Source organism: Dendrobium catenatum, unplaced genomic scaffold (assembly GCF_001605985.2).
Source record: "Dendrobium catenatum unplaced genomic scaffold, ASM160598v2 original_scaffold_76227, whole genome shotgun sequence".
NCBI lineage: Eukaryota > Viridiplantae > Streptophyta > Magnoliopsida > Asparagales > Orchidaceae > Dendrobium > Dendrobium catenatum.
The window spans coordinates 665,776-688,999 of NW_021394673.1; the positions used below are offsets into that span (position 1 = coordinate 665,776).

At 33.2% G+C, this 23,224-nt stretch overlaps 2 protein-coding genes and 1 long non-coding RNA gene across 4 annotated transcripts; 2 read left to right on the plus strand and 1 right to left on the minus strand.

Moving 5' to 3' along the window:
- The first annotated feature begins 3,448 nt into the window (after nt 1-3,448).
- On the plus strand, nt 3,449-6,999 carry LOC110116581 (LEAF RUST 10 DISEASE-RESISTANCE LOCUS RECEPTOR-LIKE PROTEIN KINASE-like 1.1). 2 transcript variants are annotated; one of them, XM_020850224.2, is made up of 4 exons: nt 3,449-4,605; nt 4,706-4,741; nt 5,588-5,884; nt 5,967-6,999. In XM_020850224.2, exons 1-4 carry the CDS (start codon nt 3,858-3,860, stop codon nt 6,899-6,901), a joined length of 2,016 nt encoding a protein of 671 aa, XP_020705883.1. In that variant the 5' UTR covers nt 3,449-3,857; the 3' UTR covers nt 6,902-6,999. The 2 variants fall into 2 exon arrangements, with proteins under 2 accessions (XP_020705883.1, XP_020705882.1); XM_020850223.2 differs by having other exon boundaries at nt 3,450-4,605; nt 4,703-4,741.
- Nucleotides 4,680-5,713, minus strand: LOC114578563. Its single transcript, XR_003699564.1, has 2 exons — nt 5,579-5,713; nt 4,680-4,813 (listed from the first exon to the last, which is right to left on the minus strand). It is a non-coding gene; the product is annotated as an uncharacterized LOC114578563 (long non-coding RNA).
- A 1,750-nt stretch (nt 7,000-8,749) lies between the features above and the next one.
- LOC110116587 lies at nt 8,750-9,418 on the plus strand. Its single transcript, XM_020850233.2, has one exon. The coding sequence runs from the start codon at nt 8,829-8,831 to the stop codon at nt 9,294-9,296; it is 468 nt and encodes a 155-aa protein (XP_020705892.1). The 5' UTR covers nt 8,750-8,828; the 3' UTR covers nt 9,297-9,418.
- The last annotated feature ends 13,806 nt before the right edge of the window (nt 9,419-23,224 follow it).

A 23,224-nucleotide genomic window follows, 5' to 3' on the forward strand; every position in this document is an offset into this window, starting at 1 on the left:
TGGCCTTTCTATGTCAAGTAAATCACATGCACTATTTTTATTAGTGATTCATTGGTATCATAAGAGGGTTCACTCCACAACAAAAGCTAAGTTTCTCCTTATGAAGAACCCTAAGAATCATAAAAAATATTATTGTGATACTTGCTAGTTCATAAAAAAAGTTTGAAAACTCAAAAACCTTTTGAAAGCTCTTTAATACTACTTTGTAGGAGCAAATGAGGTAAACATGGAATTCTAATTTTAGAGGCTCTATTAGTGGTATTCTTGGCTCATTTGGATAGCTAAGCCCATGGTGGACTATATTGATGCACATAAAATGGCTAATCTAACAAACATACAGTTTAGCCAAATGAAGACGAACAACATCAAGTTTTTATTCCACTATATGGGGTCAGCTAAAAAAAAAAAAACATGTGTAGGTCTAGAATAATTATATGTGGCTAGATCAAACTAAAGGAAATTTATGAATATTTGTATGAATTTTAATGGGAGTATATCAAGTTGTAAGAGTTACAAGGAGGTCAAAAAATCACATTTCTTATTGCTTTCATCTTATGCTCATCTATATCATAAAATAAAATATAAAATTTTCAAAACATGATTTGTGGGTTGTGGCCAATGAAACCAACATAAAAATATTTTTCTATTATTTTTAATTAAGAAATATTAATAAATTAAGAAAACAAAATATGATTATTGCTTAAAAAATTTATTTGTTCGTCAAATTAACATATCATTATGCATAGAATAAGTGAATTTCCAAATTTAGTCTTAAATTTCAAGTAATATATTATCAATTTTTATTATAAATATACTTCTTTTGTCATTAAATTTTCATGGCAATTAAAGGGAAAATCAAAATTTACTCAAGTCTCTCTCTCTCTCTCTCTCTCTCTCTCTCTCTCTCTCTCTCTCATCCCCCTCAATGGCTAATGAAATTATTTTGTGTGGTGACCGAAAGACATCTAGAGGCGAATTAAAATAAGTCACATCATTTTTTGTTGTGTATCGCTGTTGCGTAGCACTCGGTACCAGATAACATAGCGCATTCTGATTCGCCTCTGGGCTGTTCGGTGACAACACATAATAAATTCTCCAATGGCCAACCACCACCTTTACTTATCTATAGAAATTTGTAGTTGACCCCTAATATTTCTCTCACTTACTTCTCTCTCTAGAATCATCATCTCCTCTTTCTCTCTCTACCCAAAAATCCGCCATGTGTATATAGGCAAATTCAACTCATCAGTAGTCAAATTATAGTTTCCATAAATCTCACCATCTTCTTATGTACTAACTATCCAATTATCCATAAATTATTATTATAATTAAAAAATATTTATATTGACATTTAAAAATCTTGTTGATAAATGTTCAATCAGCTGAATAAGTGAGCAATAAAGTCAGTCCATTCGATTTTTGTTGAAAGTTGGAAATCCAAACCAATTTCTCTTGCCATTATTGGAGAGTGAAATTTATAATAAATTCTAGTTGGACAAATTCTTCATAGATGGCTGACTATACACATGAATTGAAAAGTGCCACACTGCAACTTCAATAGCACACAAAATGTCTCTCATTTTTTTAACTCTTTGAATGTTCAAATTCCATTATTTATATTAATATAGGCAAGCCGAGAAAAAAAGAAACAGGTTTACGTGTCTGGATCAAGTCCTACCTGAAATCGATCCTATCTAAATTCAGTCTATTCGAACTCAACTAATTGAAACAAGTCACTTTCGGATCAAGATTGTGTTCACAGGTCAGCTGAAACCCAATGAGCCAATCAAACGAGTCAGAATTTCGTACCTGAACCTATCCCGTTTATTAAATGTACCAACTCAAACCTAAATTTTTAGAGTTGGACTATCGAGTCGGGTCATTTATTGACATCTTTAAATATTAAATAAAAATTAATAATCATATGACTTTGAACCTATATCTCTTTAAGGAGAGCTTCCAAATGCAATTAGATTATCATTCATTTGAAAATTTTAAAATTAGAAGTTATTGGATTAGATATCTCCCTCTTCTCTAAACTTATATAACATAGCTATAAAATATAGGGGGAAAAAATAATGATGAATGAAATTATTAAATTGTTTAAATAGTTTTATGACATTATTATTATATTATTTGAAAATCTTTTATTATTTGTTGATATTTTTGACTTTGACCTAAAAAGTAAAGTATAAATTTATCATATTTTAATTTAATCTATTTTAAATTTAAATGCTTTGCAAAATTATTTAATAATTTATTAAAAAATATACATAGATGAAAAGTATTACTCCACATATAATGATAATAGAAATATATCTTTATCATACCTAGCCCCTAAGAGGGTTTTCATTTTTTTTTGTTTGTAGTAAAGGAAATTGGGCTCACTCTTGACAAATCTTTTATCTTTTCAAAGAACTTATTATTAAATTATTAGGTTTTCTTTTAGGTCTTATTAAGTTTTTTAAAAAATAAAAATAAAAATTATGAATGGATTCACGGCTACAATAATTGAAGAAAGTTATTTTTTATTTTTATTTTAAAAATATTTTGATTTATCGCTCCTCATTAAAATGAAAAAAAAGATTAACCATTCAATAATTATTCTATGTTGATTTGAGATTAATATTATCTAGTTCAAATTTGTTTGTTTATTTATTTAATAAACTTCAAGCAAAATTCGATCGAAGTTTTAAAATCTTGTTGAGTCTTTATCAAAATTTAATGGAGCATAATTAATTATATATTTTATACAAATTATTTAAATGTATAACCTTAATAATAGACATAGATAGATTAATAAATTTTAATAATAATTAATTAATTTACTATGCATTATTTAAGATATTTGGTAAGTTTAAAAAATTAATTAAAATTTTTAATCTGTAGATGTATATAATTATTTAATTAATAATTTCATCTTACAAATAATTTTATACAAATGATTTAAATACATAACCTTAATTACAGAGATGATTTTTTTAATAAACTTAAAAAAAATTACATATTTCATTAGGTATTATTCATGTTATTTGGTAAAATTTAAATATTAGTTAATTTTTTTAATTAATATGTTTAATTATTTAATATAAATAGTTTTTAAAATACATAAAATTTAGAATAATTAATACAAGAATAATAAATAAATCATCAAATAAATAATTACATCATTATCAAATGAACATTTCTTTAAAATTTAAAGTATCATTTACTAAATAATAAATTACTAAATAATTTATTCATTTATATGATAAAATTTTAAAAATTTGCCCCAAAATTATCCACTTATTATAATAATAAGCTGAGTTCATCACTAATTGGCTTAGCAAATTCCTTTCTATCCTCCCTACGATTAGTCCAAGAACGGCATCTCCGTTGAAAATAAAGTGGCCGTTGCTGACAAATGCTAGCCGTTTGACTTCAAGCCTTCAATGCAATTAAATGCAACGTTTACACAGCCGCGTAGGCCCAACGGTTTCCAGCCACTTCTAATCCTTCTAATCTTCCTTCCATAATAAATACAAAAAATATTTGTTTTTTTAAATGAAAACTCATAAATAATAAAAAAATATCACTCCAATTCATTCGTTAATTATATAATTCTTCTTATGCCTAAGATAGCAACCCCTAAAGTTAATTAATCATGATAATCTATATCTAATAGACTAATAATGGCCGTCTCTGACCGGTTCCTTGCGTGCCCAACCTGCAAGGTTTCAGATAGATCCCTTCAATATCTGCAGAACCTTACAAGAACAAAACAGTTCTAGAGATTGTAACAAAAAGTTTTCTTTTTTTATTTTTTGAAGCTTTTTGATGCAGCTTCTTTCGTAAATCTCCATTCTTTTTCTTGTAAAATGTTCTTCTGTTCAACCCAATCCATTCTTCTCTTCTTCCTGGGTTTTCTCCTCACGGCGACATGTTTCTTCCTTCCTTCAAGTGCTGAATCTTCGTGTCTTCCTGAAAACTTTAGCTGTGGAAATATAACTGTGGATATAGAGTTTCCTTTCTACACCAACAATTCAGTCAAGTCATGTACTGGGATTCACTTCATCCAGTGCATCGATCTGGTGCCGGCGGTTCGATTCTATGGAGACAATTACTTGTATCCAGTGAGGAGCATCTCGTACAAGGATAAGACGATTATAATCCATGATCTCAAGCTCAGCTCTTACTTCAGAGGATGGAATTGTGATTTTTTCTATGATTTCAGGAAGCCAGTTCCAGGGATCAATTTCACCTCCATATCTGAAACACTTCCGTCTGGGGAATCCTTTTTTAACTGCAACGACGATTATGATTTTTCCAATGATATATTTCATGTGGATTATAATCTGAATCTTTGCAAAAACTATAGCCTCTTATACTTCAAGGGCAATGGCGATCAGAGTTACAGTTCGCTTCCAAGTAGCTGTTCTTCTTCCAAAGATCTTTGGTTCTATTGGAAGCTCTCTTTTGGAGGAGAGGATGGTAATGAAATCTCTCTGATGGGCGTGGGGTTTTCACCACGATGGGTGGGCACTGATTGTTTCAGTTGCCAGATTTCTGCAAGAAATTGCAGTGATGAGGGTGATTCTGCATGCAGTTGCAGCAACGGTTGCCAGGGTAATTTGATTTGGATCTATATAAACTTTGTGATTTTGTAGATTCTTTGGGGCTTCTATTGATTTGATTTTTGCATGCCACTTCTTATATGATGCAGCAGTGAAGAAGAGCAGGAACAACAAGGGTGTTATAGTTGGTGAGTTCTCAGAATCTCAGACATACAATCTCTTTTAGTACTTCAAACGCTCAAGTTTTCTTCTGAAATTCACTGCATAATTTTCATTTAGAAATGTTGGATTATGAAATCTAGTTTTTAGAAACAGGATTTAGCTAAAAACTAAACATAAGAGGGCAAAAAATTAAAAAAAAAAACCGGAATTTGTGGAATCTGTTACTAGATTGAAAGATCCAAAGAAGAAGTTTTGAGGATGGAGATGGTGGCAACAAATGATTTAAGGTCAACAAAGGGACACCTGGTTAGAGAAGAAGGAAAAAACTTTCAAAAAGGCGAGTATTTGGCTGAAAAGTAGAACACTTTTTCCTTTACTTCTGAACCACACACTGACTAGAACATCTTTATTGCATGATATTTCGAAGCACGAGAAAGCCCTTTTGCTGAGTTTGGATGCTAATATGATTGAAAGAAAACAAAAAGAGGAGTCAATAGCTCAAATCAATGACTGTAGACTGTAGATTTCAAATTACTAGCACCTTTTATGACAAAAATCTAAATCAATGACTGTAGGTAAGGAATCTAACTCAAATTCCCATTCCAATAGTTCCTATAACGAAAAAATACGCTTGTGTAATGAAAATAAAATCCAACAGAAATGCATTCTGCAAACTAAACAGTTTATGAAGTCTTCAAATCTCATGATCTTTCTTTCTACCAAGATGATGTAAAATGAGCCAAAAAAGATACAGAACAGCAGTGGACAATCTGAACCAGAAGCAGAACCACAGCTTTAAATTTGTGAAGCAGAAATTCCTGCAAAATTTATTACTACAGTTCGCTGAATTCATGATTCCTTACCAATCTCAGGTGCAACGATCGCCGCCAGCTCGAGCATCTTCATCATAGGTTGTATCCTCTGCTTTGTTCACATAAGGCGTCGGCGACGGCGAGACCAGCAGCCTAAACTAAATCACACCAGTTCTTCCAGCCTCCTCTACTACCAGTCATCCAACATCAGCCCTCAGTTCTCCGAAAAGGAGTCAGAGCTCGCCCGCTACCAATACCAGACTCACATTTTCTCCTATGATGAACTCTATGAAGCGACCAATTCCTTCGACACCGCCATGGAGATTGGCGACGGTGGCTTTTGCACTGTTTATAAAGGTATGCCCACTCTCTACAACCTGTTCATAAAAAAGATGCTCTCTTTCAGGAATATTTACAAACAGCTTGTCTGCTGCCGCAGGGAAGCTTCGGGACGGCCGTCCTGTCGCTGTGAAGCGCTTATACGAGAGCAACTTCAAGCGAGTGGAGCAGTTCGCCAACGAGATAGTGATCCTCTCCCGCGTCCGTCATCAAAATCTCGTCTCCCTATACGGCTGCACATCGCCGAGAAGCCGCGAGCTCGTCCTCGTCTACGAGTTCGTTCCCAACGGCACCGTTGCTGATCATCTCCACGGCAGCCTCGCCAGTGAAGGCCGGCTAACTTGGCCATTTCGCCTTTCGATCGCCGTTGAGACTGCGACTGCGCTCGCCTACCTCCACGCCATCGACCCGCCGATCATCCACCGCGACGTGAAGACTGGAAACATCCTCCTCGACGCCGAATTCCATGTCAAAGTTGCCGACTTTGGCCTCTCCCGCCTATTTCCACCCGACGGCTCCACCCACATCTCCACCGCGCCGCAGGGCACGCCGGGCTACCTCGACCCGGAGTACTATCAGTGTTACCAGCTCACAGACCGCAGCGATGTCTTCAGCTTCGGCGTTGTGCTCGTTGAACTCATATCATCGAAGCCAGCCGTCGACTTCGGCCGCGATCGCTTCGAGATAAACCTATCCACCATGGCGGTGAACCGGATACAAAAGGGGAATTTGGAAGAGTTAATGGATCCGAAACTTTGTTTCGAATCCGACATGAAGACGAAGAAAATGATGAAGCTCGTGGCCGAGCTTGCTTTCCGGTGCTTGCAAGTGGATAGAGAGATGAGGCCTCCAATAAAGGAAGTGCTCGAGGTGCTGAAGGGAATTCAGAGCGGGGCTTTACTGGAGCATTCGAACGAACAGATTGTAAGCAATGCTGGTAGAGATAGCGATAAACGGCCTTCCTCGCCGGAGTCGGTGACGGAAAAGTGGGCAAGCAGGTCTTCAACGCCTAATTCTAGCCATCGAGGTTCTTGACGTAATTCCAGTCCTGCACTGTTTACTCCCAAAGCTTTTTTTCCTTTGAGATAATTCTGCGCATTACCCGTTTGTAAATTACATCTCTTCTTTTGTAATTTTTTCTTCCTAAATATTGGAGAAAAATTATACTCTTCATTTGTTTTTATTTTTAATTTTGTAATTTTTACAGCTATAAGCTATATTAAGTGAAATATATTTAGAAAAAGAGATGTAACAATGGTCATTAATTATTAATGTTTTAACAATTCTTATTCAATTTAAAGAATATCAATATATAAGTTCGCTCCATATAAGTTAGGTTTTTTATATCATTCAATTAGGCTACCAGTATCATCAGTCACCTATCATGAGTAATTAGTCTCGATAATCATCAATCTTATAGCTCATCAGTCTATCTAGCATCTGTGTTATTTATCACCTATCATCTGTCATATATGTCATCCATCAATCTAATAATTGGTCCATCAATAATCAATTTAATCGATCTATCAATAACGAGTCACCATTCTCTACCCTCAATGTTATCGGTCAATTAGTTACAAGCTAACATACAGGTTGACACCACAATCTTTATTTCAAGAAGGCCTATTAGCTCACCTTCTGTATAGGATAAAATGCACACACATGCATATCATATTAATAATAATAATAATAACCATGATATATATTAATGCTACTATCAATATACTCATATATCATATTATCAGTCATATCAATATTAATCTTATCCGTCTTACTTAACACATTAATTCATTCATTTACCTACTGTCACGCATATCATATATACATCTTGATAAAAGACATCTCATATGGCTTCTTGTACACATTATATATATACAATCATCATAACATATAAATCTATTGTGTTTTCAACATATGTATGTATAATGCTAAAATACAAGTTATTCCAATTAAAGAGCAATTATTTATTTTATTTTTCCAAATAAAGAGTAATTATATATATATCATGTATCTCAGATCTCAATTTAATACAATGGTATCTGATCATTTTCAATTCATATTTTTCTAAATTCAATTAAAATATCATATCAATCAAATCACCCAGCAAAACTCCAATATAAGCCAACCAAAATACTCATAAGAATGATATATATTACATACTAACAGTTACATGATGAAAACTCACTAGAATAAGAGATATTATCTTTTTACCAAATTTAGGGGGGGGGGGGAGAAAATACTAAACTCGACATAATAAAAAAAACAAAAGTAGAATAGAGGTCACTAACTACGATCATAATACTTTTTATAACATAAGAGAGAGATTAAAAAGCTCTAGAGGGCTTCCTCTCTCTCTCTTCACTTTTCTCATTCTTCTCTTATTTACTTCCTTTACAAGCTAATAAAAATAAAGGGGAGGGATGGCTTTGAAACAATCTGAATATATAAAAAGTATTTTAAAATAAAATAAAAATGAAAATCTAAATTAACAAAAAATTAAAAATCCTTTTATTTTGCTCATTTATCTTATAATTTTAATTTTAATTACTAACACATATAATATCGTATCATGTAATTAAAAAATAATAATTATTACCATACCAAAAAATAATAATAGAAAAAATCGTGATATATTTGTCTTCTCCTCTTCGATTAATATACCTCGTAGTCCTTCCTACACGTGCCGTTCGCACGAGCACCGATAACTACCTCCAAGGGCAAACGGACACAGGCAGCCGGCGCCTAATTACAGCCAGTTTAATCTGCAAACTGAAGCATGCAATCGTTCAGTAGGGAATAAATACAACGCGCTTCTCCTGCCTCCACGTGTCACCGTTTCCTCACAATCTCTCCCCCCTCTCTATCTTATTCCTCGCCCCTTTCCGAACCGAATCAATTCCTCCACTACCATCGCTCCCTCAAATCCCTACTTAGAGAGGCCGAACGAGCAGAAACCACAGAAATGGCAGCGCTGCAGAAATTCAAGCTATTGGCCACACAATGCGCTACGGCAAGAAGTCCTTCCAGAGCCCCATCTGCCGCCGCCGCTTCCGGCGGCGGTAGCCCTGGATTTCGACTCCGCCGTCGCAAAACCCTAAGAATGCTCCTCGGGCGCCGGAAAAGCTACTCGGCAGTGGAGCCGTCTGATCTACCGGGAAAGAGAGGGACGCTACGTGATCTATTCGTCTCATCTCCGCCGCTGACGCCGGACAGATGCGAAGCCGGAGGCAGAAATGAGGTCGAGTGCGGCGGAGAAGTCGGGGGAGCCATGAGATGCGAGAGGGAGGTGGATGGAGTGTGGAGGAGACTGGGTATGGATTTGCTCGCCGGCGGTGGGCGGCGCGGTTTCATGCGATTCGGAACGCGGGGGCTTCGACACCGGTTGTTGCGGCGGACCTGGCGGCCGGTTTTGGTTACCATACCGGAGTGAACACCTTTGGCTTATTTGATTGAACTTTGTGGCTGTTTCTACTACTTTGATGTTCGTGTTTGTAATTGTAAATATTTTGCCATTTGGCTTGAAGGGAGGTGATGTGCTTTTGGAGTTTTAAATATATTAGATTTCTTAGGTACTTTATATTAAAGTTTATTAGCATTTAATAAAGTTTTACAAATTTTATGTTTTAAAAATTGCCTGAATTTGATTAAATGAGGAATAAATAGTGTTTCTTTGGAATCTCAGAACCCTTTTTATTGTTTTATTTTATTTTATTTTTATTTGTATTTTTGAGTTAAATTTAGGAACACTGGAATTCTTATTTTTTAAATATATTGTTAAATTAAAGTCTTGATGAAAATAATTTATTGACTTTAGATCTTACAAATCTATAGTCAAATCAAGCGTCTCGTGTTGATGATATTAATCAACGAGCTTATGATTGTTTAATTTTAGCATTATTAAAGCACTCAATCATTCAAAAAAACAACTAATGATTAAGAGGAATTAGTGTGAGTCATCTAATGGAGTATTTTAGATGTTATCCACAATTATAAATTGACCTCAAGCGTGTACCTGAAAGGGACCTTAAGCTATGTTGGGGGTGAAAATAAACCACGCAACGAACACAAAATAAGAAATAAAAATCAACGGAAATAAGAGGAACCAAGATTTAACTTAGAAAAAACCTAAAATCGGGAAAAAAAATTTTACGGAGCGACAACATGCCAAGAAATTTACTATGAAAATTGGGAGAAATTTGTACATATATCTTTTTTCTCTCGCTCTCTTTATGCTTTTCTTCATTCTTACCACATTCTCACACACAAAATAAAAGAGAAAGTCAAGTAAATAACATAAAGGGATGTCACCCTTCAGAGAAAATGAGAAAGAAAATTGATCAGTCTGCCTCAAAGCATTGTGATGCTAGTTTGAAGCGTTGTAGCGCTCAAACCTCTACCATTGGTCCATTTGACAACCCTGCGACGTCGAATTTAGAGCATTGTGGTGCTAAGCTCTCTGTCATTCTTCTTAGTAAACTTTGCAGTATCGGGATGCTCAGGAACCCAATGCTGGGGCTCTTGGGTACATAGAGCCGAGGCGCTTGGGCACATAATGTCGGGGTGTTGTAAACAAAAAAAGTTTCAGTTTCAAAGCACCCAAACCCAAGTAGGGGGAGGAACCCCTCAGCGAGCATGATAAATTGAACATAGATCCACGGTAACAATACAACCTGATTGATAGGCACAATCAAATTTTAGACTAACAGGCTAGATGTTGGAGAGTGCTTAGAGGTTCAAAAAATGTCATAGCTCCACCTGAGTACTACCATCTCTTGCATACTTGTTCTAAAACAAAGTTAAGAAAAAGGACATTATATAATGAAAAAGTAACCAATTGTATCATTTTAGCCTAAAAATAATTTATTTTATTTTTCATTCTTTTGCTCTATGGGTTTACTAGCCTCACATGTCAAATTTGGAAGCTTAGTGAGATCATTTAAGGGATCAAATGCTCTCCAATCATTATGTGTTTATAGTTGAAATGGGTATTTAAATGATATTAATCCTTTGAGCCCAAGATTGTTTACTTTTAGTATCATTTAGACATTAATATAACTATAAATTAATACAAGATCAAGGAAGATCAATATTGATAGATCGATGCAATGTTCTAATTATTTGTCAAAATGGCCTGGATGTCTCTCTTGAAAAAAATTATAAATAGTTCAACTTTCACTATAGCCAATAATGCTGATGCTCGCCCATAATTAGTTAGGAAATTAGTGAAGATGAGAGACTATTCTGTCAAAATATTATAATAAATCAAACTCATCTTAGTAATAGAGTATATATCACCAGAGGTCCATCATAATGTTCTAACAAAGAATATAATCACAAATAAGTTATAAACCATTCTCAAAATAATGACTAAAATTCAGTTGCTAACTGATCACGAAATTATGATAATCTTTTTTCATTTGTCACAAAAGAAATTTAAAATTTTAGATAATAAAATTTGGTCGCATAATTTGTAATAAATTGATATTATGATATATTTGCTTGTTATTTTACACCTTAGTTTGCATTACTTATAACCCAATTTGCCTTAGATTTGTGTCATAAATATCAAGGTGAACCTACATAGTTTTGCCAACTTCACTAGTAATAATTCATTTACAATAACTTTTTGACAATAACTTCTCAGCCTACTTTATTGACAGTAACAATATAATAAATATGACTGCATAATTTTTTAGCCAAAGTAAAAGAAACCTCAAATAAAATCACTTAATAGGATCAATTTAAGTGATTTTATGTATAATTATAAGATCCTATAGCCTAAAACTTATTAGATATTTCCAAACCAAGTGTTTGGCCTTAAGGAACCGAACATAACCAACACTCTCAAAAGCTTGAATGAATAGTGACTAAGGTTTTGTTTGTGACGGCTTTCTTACTACTTTCTAAAGTAGTTTTTTAGTATAACAATTTCTTGAAAGTAAAAAAAAAACTATCCAAAAGCTGTCCCAAACGAAGCCTAGATATGCTACAAAATTCTTTTAGTAAGACCACTGTTATATTTTTATGCATTAGGGTATTATACGTGTCGATACACATCAATAGATTGGGCTAATTAAGTATGTAAATGCCCGTATATAGCTCTATTATATTTGTTTGAATATAATAGAGTATTCATATTAGCATTATTTAACTATATTTACTTGAGTAAAATAATAAATAGACCTCAGCAGTACACAGTTTCGCCCTTGACTTCATCCCAAATTAATTATGCTTTTTGCCCAAAAATCACCTACTATAGTCCACACCTTAAGGTCCAAGAAATTCTTATGTTGAAAATACTTAGTAGGAAATGTTAGAGCTTCTCTAAAGGCACAAAGCACTCTGCTTTTAAGTTAAATAATTGGGGTTTCCAACAAATTTCCTCACTCTTCTTACCTCAAGCTAACGACCTCTGCTCGTAGACCTCGCATGGCTGACTTGCAACCGCTCATTGATAAAATTAATTATACTCTTACTGATTGGAAAGCTAAGTGCCTTTCTTTGATAATCAAATTCTCTAGTTGGATTACTATTTACTACTGGTCTCGTTCTTTCTTTTTTCCCAAAAGATGCATAAGACCATTCACTCTTGCAGCTCTAGATCTTTGTAGCTTGGTATCATCTCCATTAGGAAGCTCCACTTGATTTCTTGTGAGGTTTCTTGCAGGCTAAAAGACAAAAGAGGGGTTTTCTCTTCTCTCCATTCCATCATTATTCTTTGGCTTCCTGTATATATTGAGTTAAATGATTGAGAAATCTCAATCATTTAGCTTTATAAACATCATCAAACCACACATTTCCTCGTCCATCTTGGATGAGTTTACTCTGTAGCTTATACAGGACGAAAGACTCAATGGTCACTTCATTGTTGATGCTCTTGGATGTGACTTGCTAGACTACTTGGCTTTTTCCCCCCACTCCTTGGCTTTTGATGTGTAATCAATGAAAATGGTTGGATCTCTTCACAATTCACATATGTGGGAGCATTCAACATCAAATCATAAGTTTGCATACTAATTCTAACACAATGGGTCTGCCATATATGTGAAATTCATTAAGTAAAAGAAACTAAACTCTGAAATATTGAGGGGCCTTTTGGTGTAATGATTGAAATTTTCGTAAGAAACTACGCAGTTAAGCATGCTCATCCCTAACAATTCTGGGATGGGTGACCTATTGAGAAGTTACACCAACATGACAAAATCATTAGGCTCTTAGGTTAAATCAGACAATATATGAATAGTTAAGAGTTTAGCCTGTTACAAATGGTATCTGATTTTGGGATGAGTGACCCACTGGAAAGTTACACCAACATGACAAAATTGTTCATATTGTGGCTAACTGTAGGCTCAAAACTAAGCTCTGCTTTTCATTACTAAACATCATTAGCCAATCTCTTTAAATAACCCATCACTTGCTTCCTGGAGCTCAGCTCTAAAAAACTAGCCAGTTACTTAGTTTTCTAATCAATAGAATAAAATACAAAGAACAATACATGATAGAGGAGTCATAACTCTTCAACGACATCACTGATTTACAAGTAGAAATTGCAAAAAAGAAGAAGAAATTTCCCAAATCTCTCCTTTCTCTTTGTTTCTGCGTCCATTTTGCAGCTTCATTTGGAATGCTTCAGTACGTTGGGATAATTGACAGCTTCTTTTTGGTTGTCTCTCTCTCACATCCTTCAAGCGTGCAAGTGTGGGCAAGACAAATGAAAGCGGTCAAACACGCAATTCTTGGCTTTTTGTCTGTCTTTTTCTTTAGTAAATGGTAGACTTCTTTGGCTAGTTTTGTAGCATTGGTAGTGTTGTAACGAAGAAAACAAAGAAGAACATGGAATGAACGCTCGGCCGGTCTATGTTCTATGACTATTTTAATGATCTTGATCTTGAATGAATTTACAGGGCCTTCATTTTCAGGGAATTATTTTGGGAAAAAAATTGGATAAGAGTATTTTAAATGGAATTTTTAGCTGTGATAATTTACAGGAAGTGCTTAAAAATTGTTAGATTTAAACATTTGTATTATATCAATTTCAAAGTAAATCCAAAGAATTTTGTGCTCATTTTCATGTAAATTGTATCAAGATGTTCTGCGTTAGGAATAAAACCGAGCAGCAAAACAAATAAGAAAGAAAAGTGTAGCAGAGAAGAAAGAGCATCAGTATTTAACATAAAAAAAACTCGAAAATAGGTTAGAAAACCAGTGAGTCACACTACACCATGAAATCCGTTTTGAAAAGTGGGAGAAATTGTACACATCTCTTTCTCGCTGCATCACGGGTTTGAGGTTTGGAGCGTTATAACACTCAACTCTTTGTCTTCAGCCTAACTAACTAGCAGTGTTGGAGTTTGGAGTGTCACGATGCTCTGCTCTCTGTCTTCAACCAGATGCAGCGCTTGAGTATGCAATGCAACAACTCTATATGGTTGTACATACAAAAAAAAAAATCGAGGGCAAGGCCCCCGAACCCAAAGCATGGGGAGGCCACCCTACAAACCCTTGACGAGATTGACTGACGGAATTGAGATATAAGCCAATAGTATAACCCAATTAATTGACACATTAAGCAAAAGTAACCTTATGTATTTTTTTATTCACTTTTTGTTACACTCATCTTATTAAATATAACAACTTTGAGAAATTGTTAGAACATTGAGATCTATTCTATAAAAATATTGGTTATAATATTATGAGTAATTTTTTATTTTATTATTTTTTTTTCAAGCATTGTGCACATAAAGTATAGAATTCATTTGAACATTTTATATTTTTATGTTTTTTTTTAAGCTCCAATTTTTATCACAGTATTAAATATATTTTTTAAAAATAAATTCTTAAAGGATATAAAATAAAAATGATGCCATGAAATACACATTATTTTTTATTGAGTATTTTTACTATTATAAAAAGCAGTCAAAAAGCTATATAAACATATCATTAGTGTTTTTGAACTTTGGCTGATGGTGATAAAGTAAAGCCCTGAAACTACTAAGGCTTCGTTTGGGACGGCTTTTTTATTGCTTTCTAAAACGGAGTTTTAGCACAATTTTTTTTATTTTTTACTAAAACTCCGTTTTAAAAAGCAATGAAAAAACGGTCCCAAACGAAGCCTAAGCCGCTTCTCTATTAATTATAGTCCAACTTGACCATTTATGCTTTGCTGATATAGACGTTTATAAAATTGTTCTTATTTGTTTCGTAAATTACTTCGATTCTCTGAAATTTTCAATGAAGTTACAATCCACCATTAGAATTTCTCAACTCAATTCATAGATTAAAAGGTTTGTTTTTTTTAATCAATCGCGATATGATAAATGCAGAGGACATTGAATTCCATATCTCACTTATGTTTTCTCATGAGATTTGTATCGTTTGGGACGGCTTTATTATTACTACGTAAAATAATTTTTTAGTACAAAAATTTTTTAAATAAAAAATTTTTGTACTAAAAAGTTCTTTTAGAAAGTAATACGAAAGCTAGTTTGGAATGACTTTCTTAATGTTTCATAAAGCAATTTTCTAGTATAAAATTTTAAAATTTTATACTAGAAAGTTATTTTTAGAAGCAATAAAAAAAAGCGGTCCCAAACAAAACCTACGCTTCCTTTTGGGTTGTTTTTTTACTATTTTGTACATTTACTGTATAGTAAGTTATTTTTAAAGCTGTTGTAAAAATTAGCTTTTTAATAGAATTTTTATTTTTTTGAAAGCAGAAACAAAAAAGTTGCTAAACAAAAATTATGATTACGATTTGAAAAGCAAAATAATAAGAAATCTATCTCAAACGAAACCTTAAGCTCCTCTAGATCGAAGTCATGATGGGAAGATTACTTTTATATAAGATTTTCACGAATAAAAGTTGTTAGATTTCAAATATGCGATGAAGCCCAAAATGATAGCTCCAAAATAATTCCAGATAAATGATAGCCCAAATTGAAAGTCTTCATACTAAAGGTTTCAAACTTTATATGGAGAAACTTGGTGATCATGTCCTAGTTCATATCAACTATCGCCTATGCTCATTGCATTGTTCCACTTATGACTAAGACTTTGTTTGAGACTGCTTTTGTGTTTCTTTTGATAATTCTTTTAATTCGAAAACTATTGTATAAAGCAATAAAAAAGCTGTCCCAGACGAAACTTAATTCTTCGTCATATTTTATTTCATCTTGTCGTCAACCATCACACAAAATAATGAGCTTGAACATCTACCATAGACAAACAATCTCATAACTATACCATTTATTTTAGGTTATTCATCTAAGAAATAGGACTTTGCCTTTCCAGTAAGCTAGTTTCCTTTCACTCTTACCAAATAGACTTTCCTGGTCTTGATATCCAGGGATTCTGAACCTATCTTATGGAACAAGGTAAGGGAAGCTGGGAAGGCAATCTGGCAACAAAACATATCAGCAATTTGCGATAGTTTTTCCTCCATGATTCCAAAGCAATCCAATTGGTTCAAGTGGATATGTTTATGTATGAGGACGCCTTTGAAATAATTAGCTTCCTGATAAGAAAATCTTTTAAAGAGTATAACATCATTGGCATGCTAATTAAAATTGATTGCTGCCAAAATTTGGAGATTTAATTTACATTTATTGAGAGATTTAATTGGCATGATTAGATCTTCAATAATTAAATTTTCTTTCTTTGTTTGTTTCAAATCTATAATTTGGGCTTAAGGGCTGCTGTGAGACTGCAAGAGAGAGAGTCAATTGTAATTCCTTATTTGTTTCTCGACAATAATGAAATAATTCTTTCCCGTGGGCATTTTCGCTGAATCATATAAATCGCCGTGTTCTTTGTGTTAATTGTGCTTTGATTCTGATTTTGATTATGCTGTTTGCAAAACAGAAGGATCTCCGTGTCTCAATGTCCTCCTAAAGGGTGATGATTTTGTCTATATTCCTCATTTATCAAAATTATGTATGTCTATATCACTAGATTATCTGAAAACCATTTGAATAATCTGCTATAAATGTCTTATATACATGCAATACCTTGGGAACACTTGCAGCTAATGCTATTGAAAGCTTCTTGGAAGCCTAGTTGTAAAACAAAATTCTTTGTACAGCAAATCAAATAAGTGAAATTAAATTGTTACAGAAATTTCTAAAATTATATTTGTCAGCAAGAAGTTGGTAAACATCTAGAAATTTGAAGTAGTCCAGTAAATTGCTCGCAAATCTTTTCCTCCCTGCTTCCTTTTGGATTTAAATAACAGACAGAAATAGTTCCCATATTGCTTTAACTGGATCCCATCATCTTTGCTAGTAGAAATAGGATTGTGCAGGTTGAGCTTAACTGCGACCGTTTGGTTTCAAATTTAAGCTCATCAAAGAAGTAGAGCATCATCAACGAATTGAAATAGTGAAAATAAAGCAGAAGCCAAGAGCCTTTCGCCCTCTAGCTTCAACACTTAAGTCCTCTCTCAAATAGGGACTGATAGCTTTTGGCACCCAGATGTGGAGAAAAAGATGAAATGAAATCTATTTCAAATATTGAGAACATAAGAAAAAAAATCAAAAAATAAAAGAGCAACGCAAAAATATATAGAAAATTTTATTTTTACGCACTCAATTTTAGCTGCTGTAACTGAAAATTCATAGTTTAGGGTTTAGGGAGCTTTCAGCTGCTGTAACTGAAAAATGTTTTATCTTCTCCAAAGGTCGAGAGCTAGCTTTCCTCACAGATTCATTCGTTGGACCACGAAATCTATTCACTGAAGTCTTGTTGATGGTACCATAAGTAATCAATTCAAATATTCTAAAGGTCTTCTTCAAGGAGCTAGACCTCTCTCTCTCTCTCTCTCTCTCCATCATCCCCTCCACTATTAAAGAAGCATTCTCCATGAAATGCTCTTCCATGCCTTTGGAAGCAATTGGATCAAAGCCTTTCATCTTTGAAATCTATTTAAGCTCCATAACTTCATAATAATAATGTTTTTTTCTTGGAAGAGGTTTGGATGATAAAAAGGCTCCATTTAAGTCAATCAAAAGAAATATTGCATGGCTAAGGCTAAACGTAGGGGTGGAGTATTCATTCACAATCTCAGGAACATTAACTTGGCCTTATCGAGATAATACTATGGAAATCTCTAACAATTCAACAACATTCTTTGACGTGTAAGTTTATCTCTCTTGAAGGTCTGCATCTGGTTTGTAGATGGGAAAACTATTCAACTCTTCTCCTATATGTGAGAAACTGCAAAGAACTTTCTTCAACAGAAAGGTTCAGTAAGCAACTATGGACAACTCCCTTTCATTCTATGAAGGTAACTTGTGGAATTTTGGTCATATTAATTGCCTCTACTTTCTCAACTTTTAGGCTTCGTTGGGACGACTTTTTCGCTGCTTCTTAAAGCTGCTTTTTAGTACAAACATTTTAATTTTTATATTAAAAAGCTACTTTAAGAAGTAGTAAGAAAGCCATCCAAAATAAAACCTTAATCACACGTTCAGTGCTAATTCAAGAATTTTGCCAACTAGAAGCATTATAATGAAATAATGATGTGAATAAATGTAACAAGATAACTTAATGAGTCATTTTAGCTTATCGATTATTAGGTTTATTAGGTTACTTAATAGGTTAATTAGTATAGATCATGTATGAGTAATATAAAATTTCTTCTTTTGAGGAAATTATGACTTGCAAGCAATGAATGAAATTAGCCAAAAAAAATGCAAAAAAACAGCAGGAAATGAAATAACTATGGAACTTCGAGCTTTGCCTAAGACTCCGAGTAATTGAGCGAGAAGATTTTCTCCTACAACTCCAAGAGACTATAGGAGAGGTGAGCAACCATCAAAGCTAGTTTCCTTCATTGTTTGAGTATCTCAATTTCCTCCATAGTATTTATATTCATACATGATCCATAATAACCTACTAAGTAATCTAATAAACCTAATATATAACCTATAAACTCGATCAAATGACCCATCAAATTGTGTTAATAAATATTTAACTGTTAAATCATAATAATTTATTCATTATACAGGATGTTTTTATCGATCCGTATGCTATTTCTATTCTTTTTTTTTTAACATTTGAGCCGTTAAGTCAAATTCATACACACATCGATCATGATATACGTTTCGAATCCAAGACCTCTTGATTAGTAACTAAAACCCCCAATCAACTAGCCAAGCTGAGCTACGTAATACTACTACTTAGTATAATACTTTTTATTTGAAACAAGATGTTTTTTTCTTCGAAAGAATGATCATCTTGATTTGGTTGATTGAGAGTGCAAACCTTCTTGCAGAGCTTATTTCTCTATTCTGGTCATTACTCTTTCTTTGACATGTCTCCTTTACAATAAGGATGATGAAAGCATAAATTGATCACCCTTCTTTCTCTCTTACTCCTCTCACTGATCTTATGTTATGTGAACTTTGAATTTTGCAATCAATGATTCGGATATTTTCACCTGGTGGAGTATTGCTCATCTCCATGCGAGTTTGAAATATTTACCAGTGCTCTCTCTCTCTCTCTCTCTCTCTCTCTCTCTCTCTCTCTCTCTAGATTTCTTGTCATCTTTTGCTTTCTTATCTTTTTATCTTTATGTAATATGTTTTGATCCTACTTTTAGAAAAAGGATTCTTTTAGTGTGTTTGGTCTGAAGAAATTATTTCATCTAGTGAGTATAAACGTATATTTTTAATGAGAATTTTTTACACAACCTGCTTAAAAATGATAAGAAAGGTTTATTTGACTACCTACATCACTCATTTTCCCTCTCCTCAAAAGAAATAAAAACTCAATTTCCATCAATAAAAAAAAAATCAAAAACATTTGTAATTCCATTTCATTTTCATTGCATCTCTTTCAATACCATCAAAAAGAGGGTATTCTACCATTCTACATTGCTGGGAAGTAGGCATGCAATGAAACAAACAAGAAAAAGAAATTAAAGGAAATGAACACTAGGATTTAACGTGGAAAAAATGAAAGTGGGAAAAGAACTATGGAACCATACCACACCATGAAATTCACTATGAAAATGAGGAGAAATTTTACAATTCTTTACTTTCATACTCTCTGCTTATCTCTCTACAATTCAAACTTCGTTCTCTAGATAGTAGAAAAAGAGATGCACTTAAATTACACCAAGGGACGCAATCCTTCAAGAACGTGAAAAACTAGAAAGAAAAATGTCTAACCCGACTCACAATGCTAAGACACTGGATTTGGAGCATTGCGGCATTCCACTCATCTCTGAGCAACCATGCAGTACCGTGGTGTTGCGCTTACAGTGCCGCAACGTTGTGCTATCTATCTCTAATTAGAGGCTACAAGATCAAGTTTACAGAGCAACATCAATGTACGTTGAACTCAAGCAAGGGAAACCCTACAAAACTTGTTGGTTGTGTTTAAGTCAACAATACAATCTGATTGATCGACACAATCAGATTTCACACATAACTGATATACATGAATTGTATGAACACGTTTAGTTATATCTCTATATCTTTGTTGCATCTATCGTGTATGCAAGATAACTTCATTGTGGAAAAGAAAATCAGACCACTAGTCTTATTCATGATAAGGGAGTCAAGTTAGTGAAATAATTATTGCCTCTAACTATTCTGACTGCTACTTCTTAACAATATTTTGCATTTTATGTTTTATGATAGAATTTCTTGGTCTAACCATCTTTTCAACTAACATCCCCAACAGCATAAATATATCCAATTTGCTTATATCAAGTCTTTGTTATGAAGTACTCAATCTCCTTTTGAGTAGTTGGCTTTGCAATCTAAAGATTCTTGTAAGAGATCAAGATAACCTTTAAAAATATTATTGCATTTGTCCAACAACTTATTGGATATCATAGAAAGTTGTTCATGTGGAAAAAGCATGATATATGAAGATTTCTCATTAGTGTATTTTATATCTTGTTACATGCATGTTTATAAGCTACTCTATTTTTTTTTTAGTTAATTAAAATTTCATTTGGGACGACTTTCTTATTGCTTCTTAAAACAGCTTTTCAGTACAAAATTTTAATATTTGCACTAAAAAGCTGTCATAAGGAATAAGAAAGCCGTTCCAAACAAAACCTAAAACTCATTTGGTTCATAAAAAATAATAATAATAATAAATAATTAAAAATAATAATAATAATAAAGTATTGCATACTTTTTCTAATACTTCACAACACTTTTTTATCTTTGAATTTTGCTATATCTTAGTAATTTATATTGTAATCATATGCATTTGGTAGTTATTTTTCATTGGCTCAACATCCTCTATAACTTAGTTTAGAATACATTTTCATATTCTTATAAGATTGATAACACATTTGCTTTTGTGATGATGTATCAGATATTATAAGTTTATATAATAAAAATTTAATTAAAATATCTAATAGTTAATGAAAGGTCAACTATTTACTTATGCATTTACTTAAGTTGAGCTAAATGCATTTAATTCTAACCATCCCCTACCTCACCTACCAAACCTCTCTTCCTTTTTCCTCATTTGAATGCTTCCTAAAATGAATAGTGGAATTTCCATCAAACGTGAAGAGAAGGAGAAAAGAAGATAATGGAGAGAAGGGAAAGAAGCTTAGAAATAATTTACAACCAAATTTTTAATTATTGGGGGCACCATAATAAATTCATATAAATGTTTAATAAGAATAATTTACAAGTTGATTTTTTGGTTTTGTAACCAAGCCATCAAACAATTTTTTTTTAATAAATTGATTTAATTTTTTATGCATTTGTAAATTACAAAATTTATAAATGTAATATAAAGAATTTTTTGGGCTCAAAATATAAGATTAAAGTGGAATGATTTATCAAATTTCAATAAGATAATCTTGATTTTTATTTTTTGTTGAGATCAAAGAACTTTGCTTAGAAATAGGTCGAATTTAATTCAATCATCGAGATCAAAGTTGAATAAAAATTTAAAAAAGAAGGCCAACTAAAACTAAACACAAAGGCTTTCGAAAAATTTCAAAATTATAAGTGATTAAGATTATTACGGCTTCATCAGGAACGGCTTTTTTACTGCTTATTAAAGCAGCTTTTCAGTACAAAAATTTTAAGTTTTATACTAAAAAGTTGCTTTAAAAATAGTAAAAAAGTTATCCCAAACGAAGCTTAAGCGTGTATTTTCTTTATAAGACAAAAATTAGGCTCCACAACTTAAAATATATGAGGTTTTTCTACTTTCAATCTTTGAAAGGTCTCATTCGACCCTAATTTCGATAGAATAAAATTAAAATCTCTTTATTTTCATTGCCATTTTTAGCAGCCTTTAAAAATATTAAAAGTAATAAGATCAGCTGAAACACCATTTTTATTGGGTTTGTAACAACCATGCTTATTTAGGTTTCTTCAGCCTTTTTCTTTACAATAAATTGTCAACTGAATGACTTAGAAGTCCACAGACCCAAAGATAGTGCCTACTTGGCATTTAATGTTAGCTCAGTTCTTTCTCAGAAGTTCAGGAAATGGAGGAGTTTCTTCTCACCAACATAAAAATATTCAATATTTAACCACTTCATATATGGTGAGAGGAGAGAGAAATTATTCTGTGCGGAGGCCAGATGCAGCTCTACGTCCGGAGGCTACTCAGGCGCAGCCACGCTAGCATTATCGAGCTGCGATACCGAGCAGTACCAAGCACAGTACACAACAAATGGAAGATGTGGCGCATTTTAGTTGGTCTCCAGACGGTGTTCGACGTCCGCACATAATAATTAATCGAGAAAGGTGAAAACAATCTGATTACGAGTGAGCAAATTGAGTGCCAGCCCAAAATTGGATTCAACATATATAGCCGGTTCAAAATCAGTTCGTGAATCATATTGAGTCGATTTGGTCCATACCTAGCTCAAAATCAACTTGAAAATCAGACCGAGTCAAAGATTTATCTCGTAGCCAGACACATCTGACTTGATCGAAATAAAAAATCAATTTAATTTTACAACAATCTTCCCATCACAACCTTAGCCCTACTTTTCTTACATATTTATAAAAAAAAGAAAAAAGGTCAAATACTATGGCAAAAAACAAAAGGGCCATGTAGACAAGATTTAGTAATTATTTACAATGGGCCCCCATGTCTTGCAGTCTTGCTCTTATTTAGACAAGTGGATCTGAGGGTCTTCAAATTTGTATGTAGAGGTTGGAAAATAGAGATTGTATTTATAGTTTTGAGGAAATTTTGTTCATGCATGAAGAATTAGTGCACAAATTATTGTTTTATTTGGGACAGTTTTTTTTTATTGTTTCTTAAAACAGCTTTGTAGTTTAAAAATTAAAATTTTATACTAGAAAACTGCTTTAAGAAACAACAAGAAAGTCATCCCAAACGAAGCCTAAGGGTTCGTTTGGG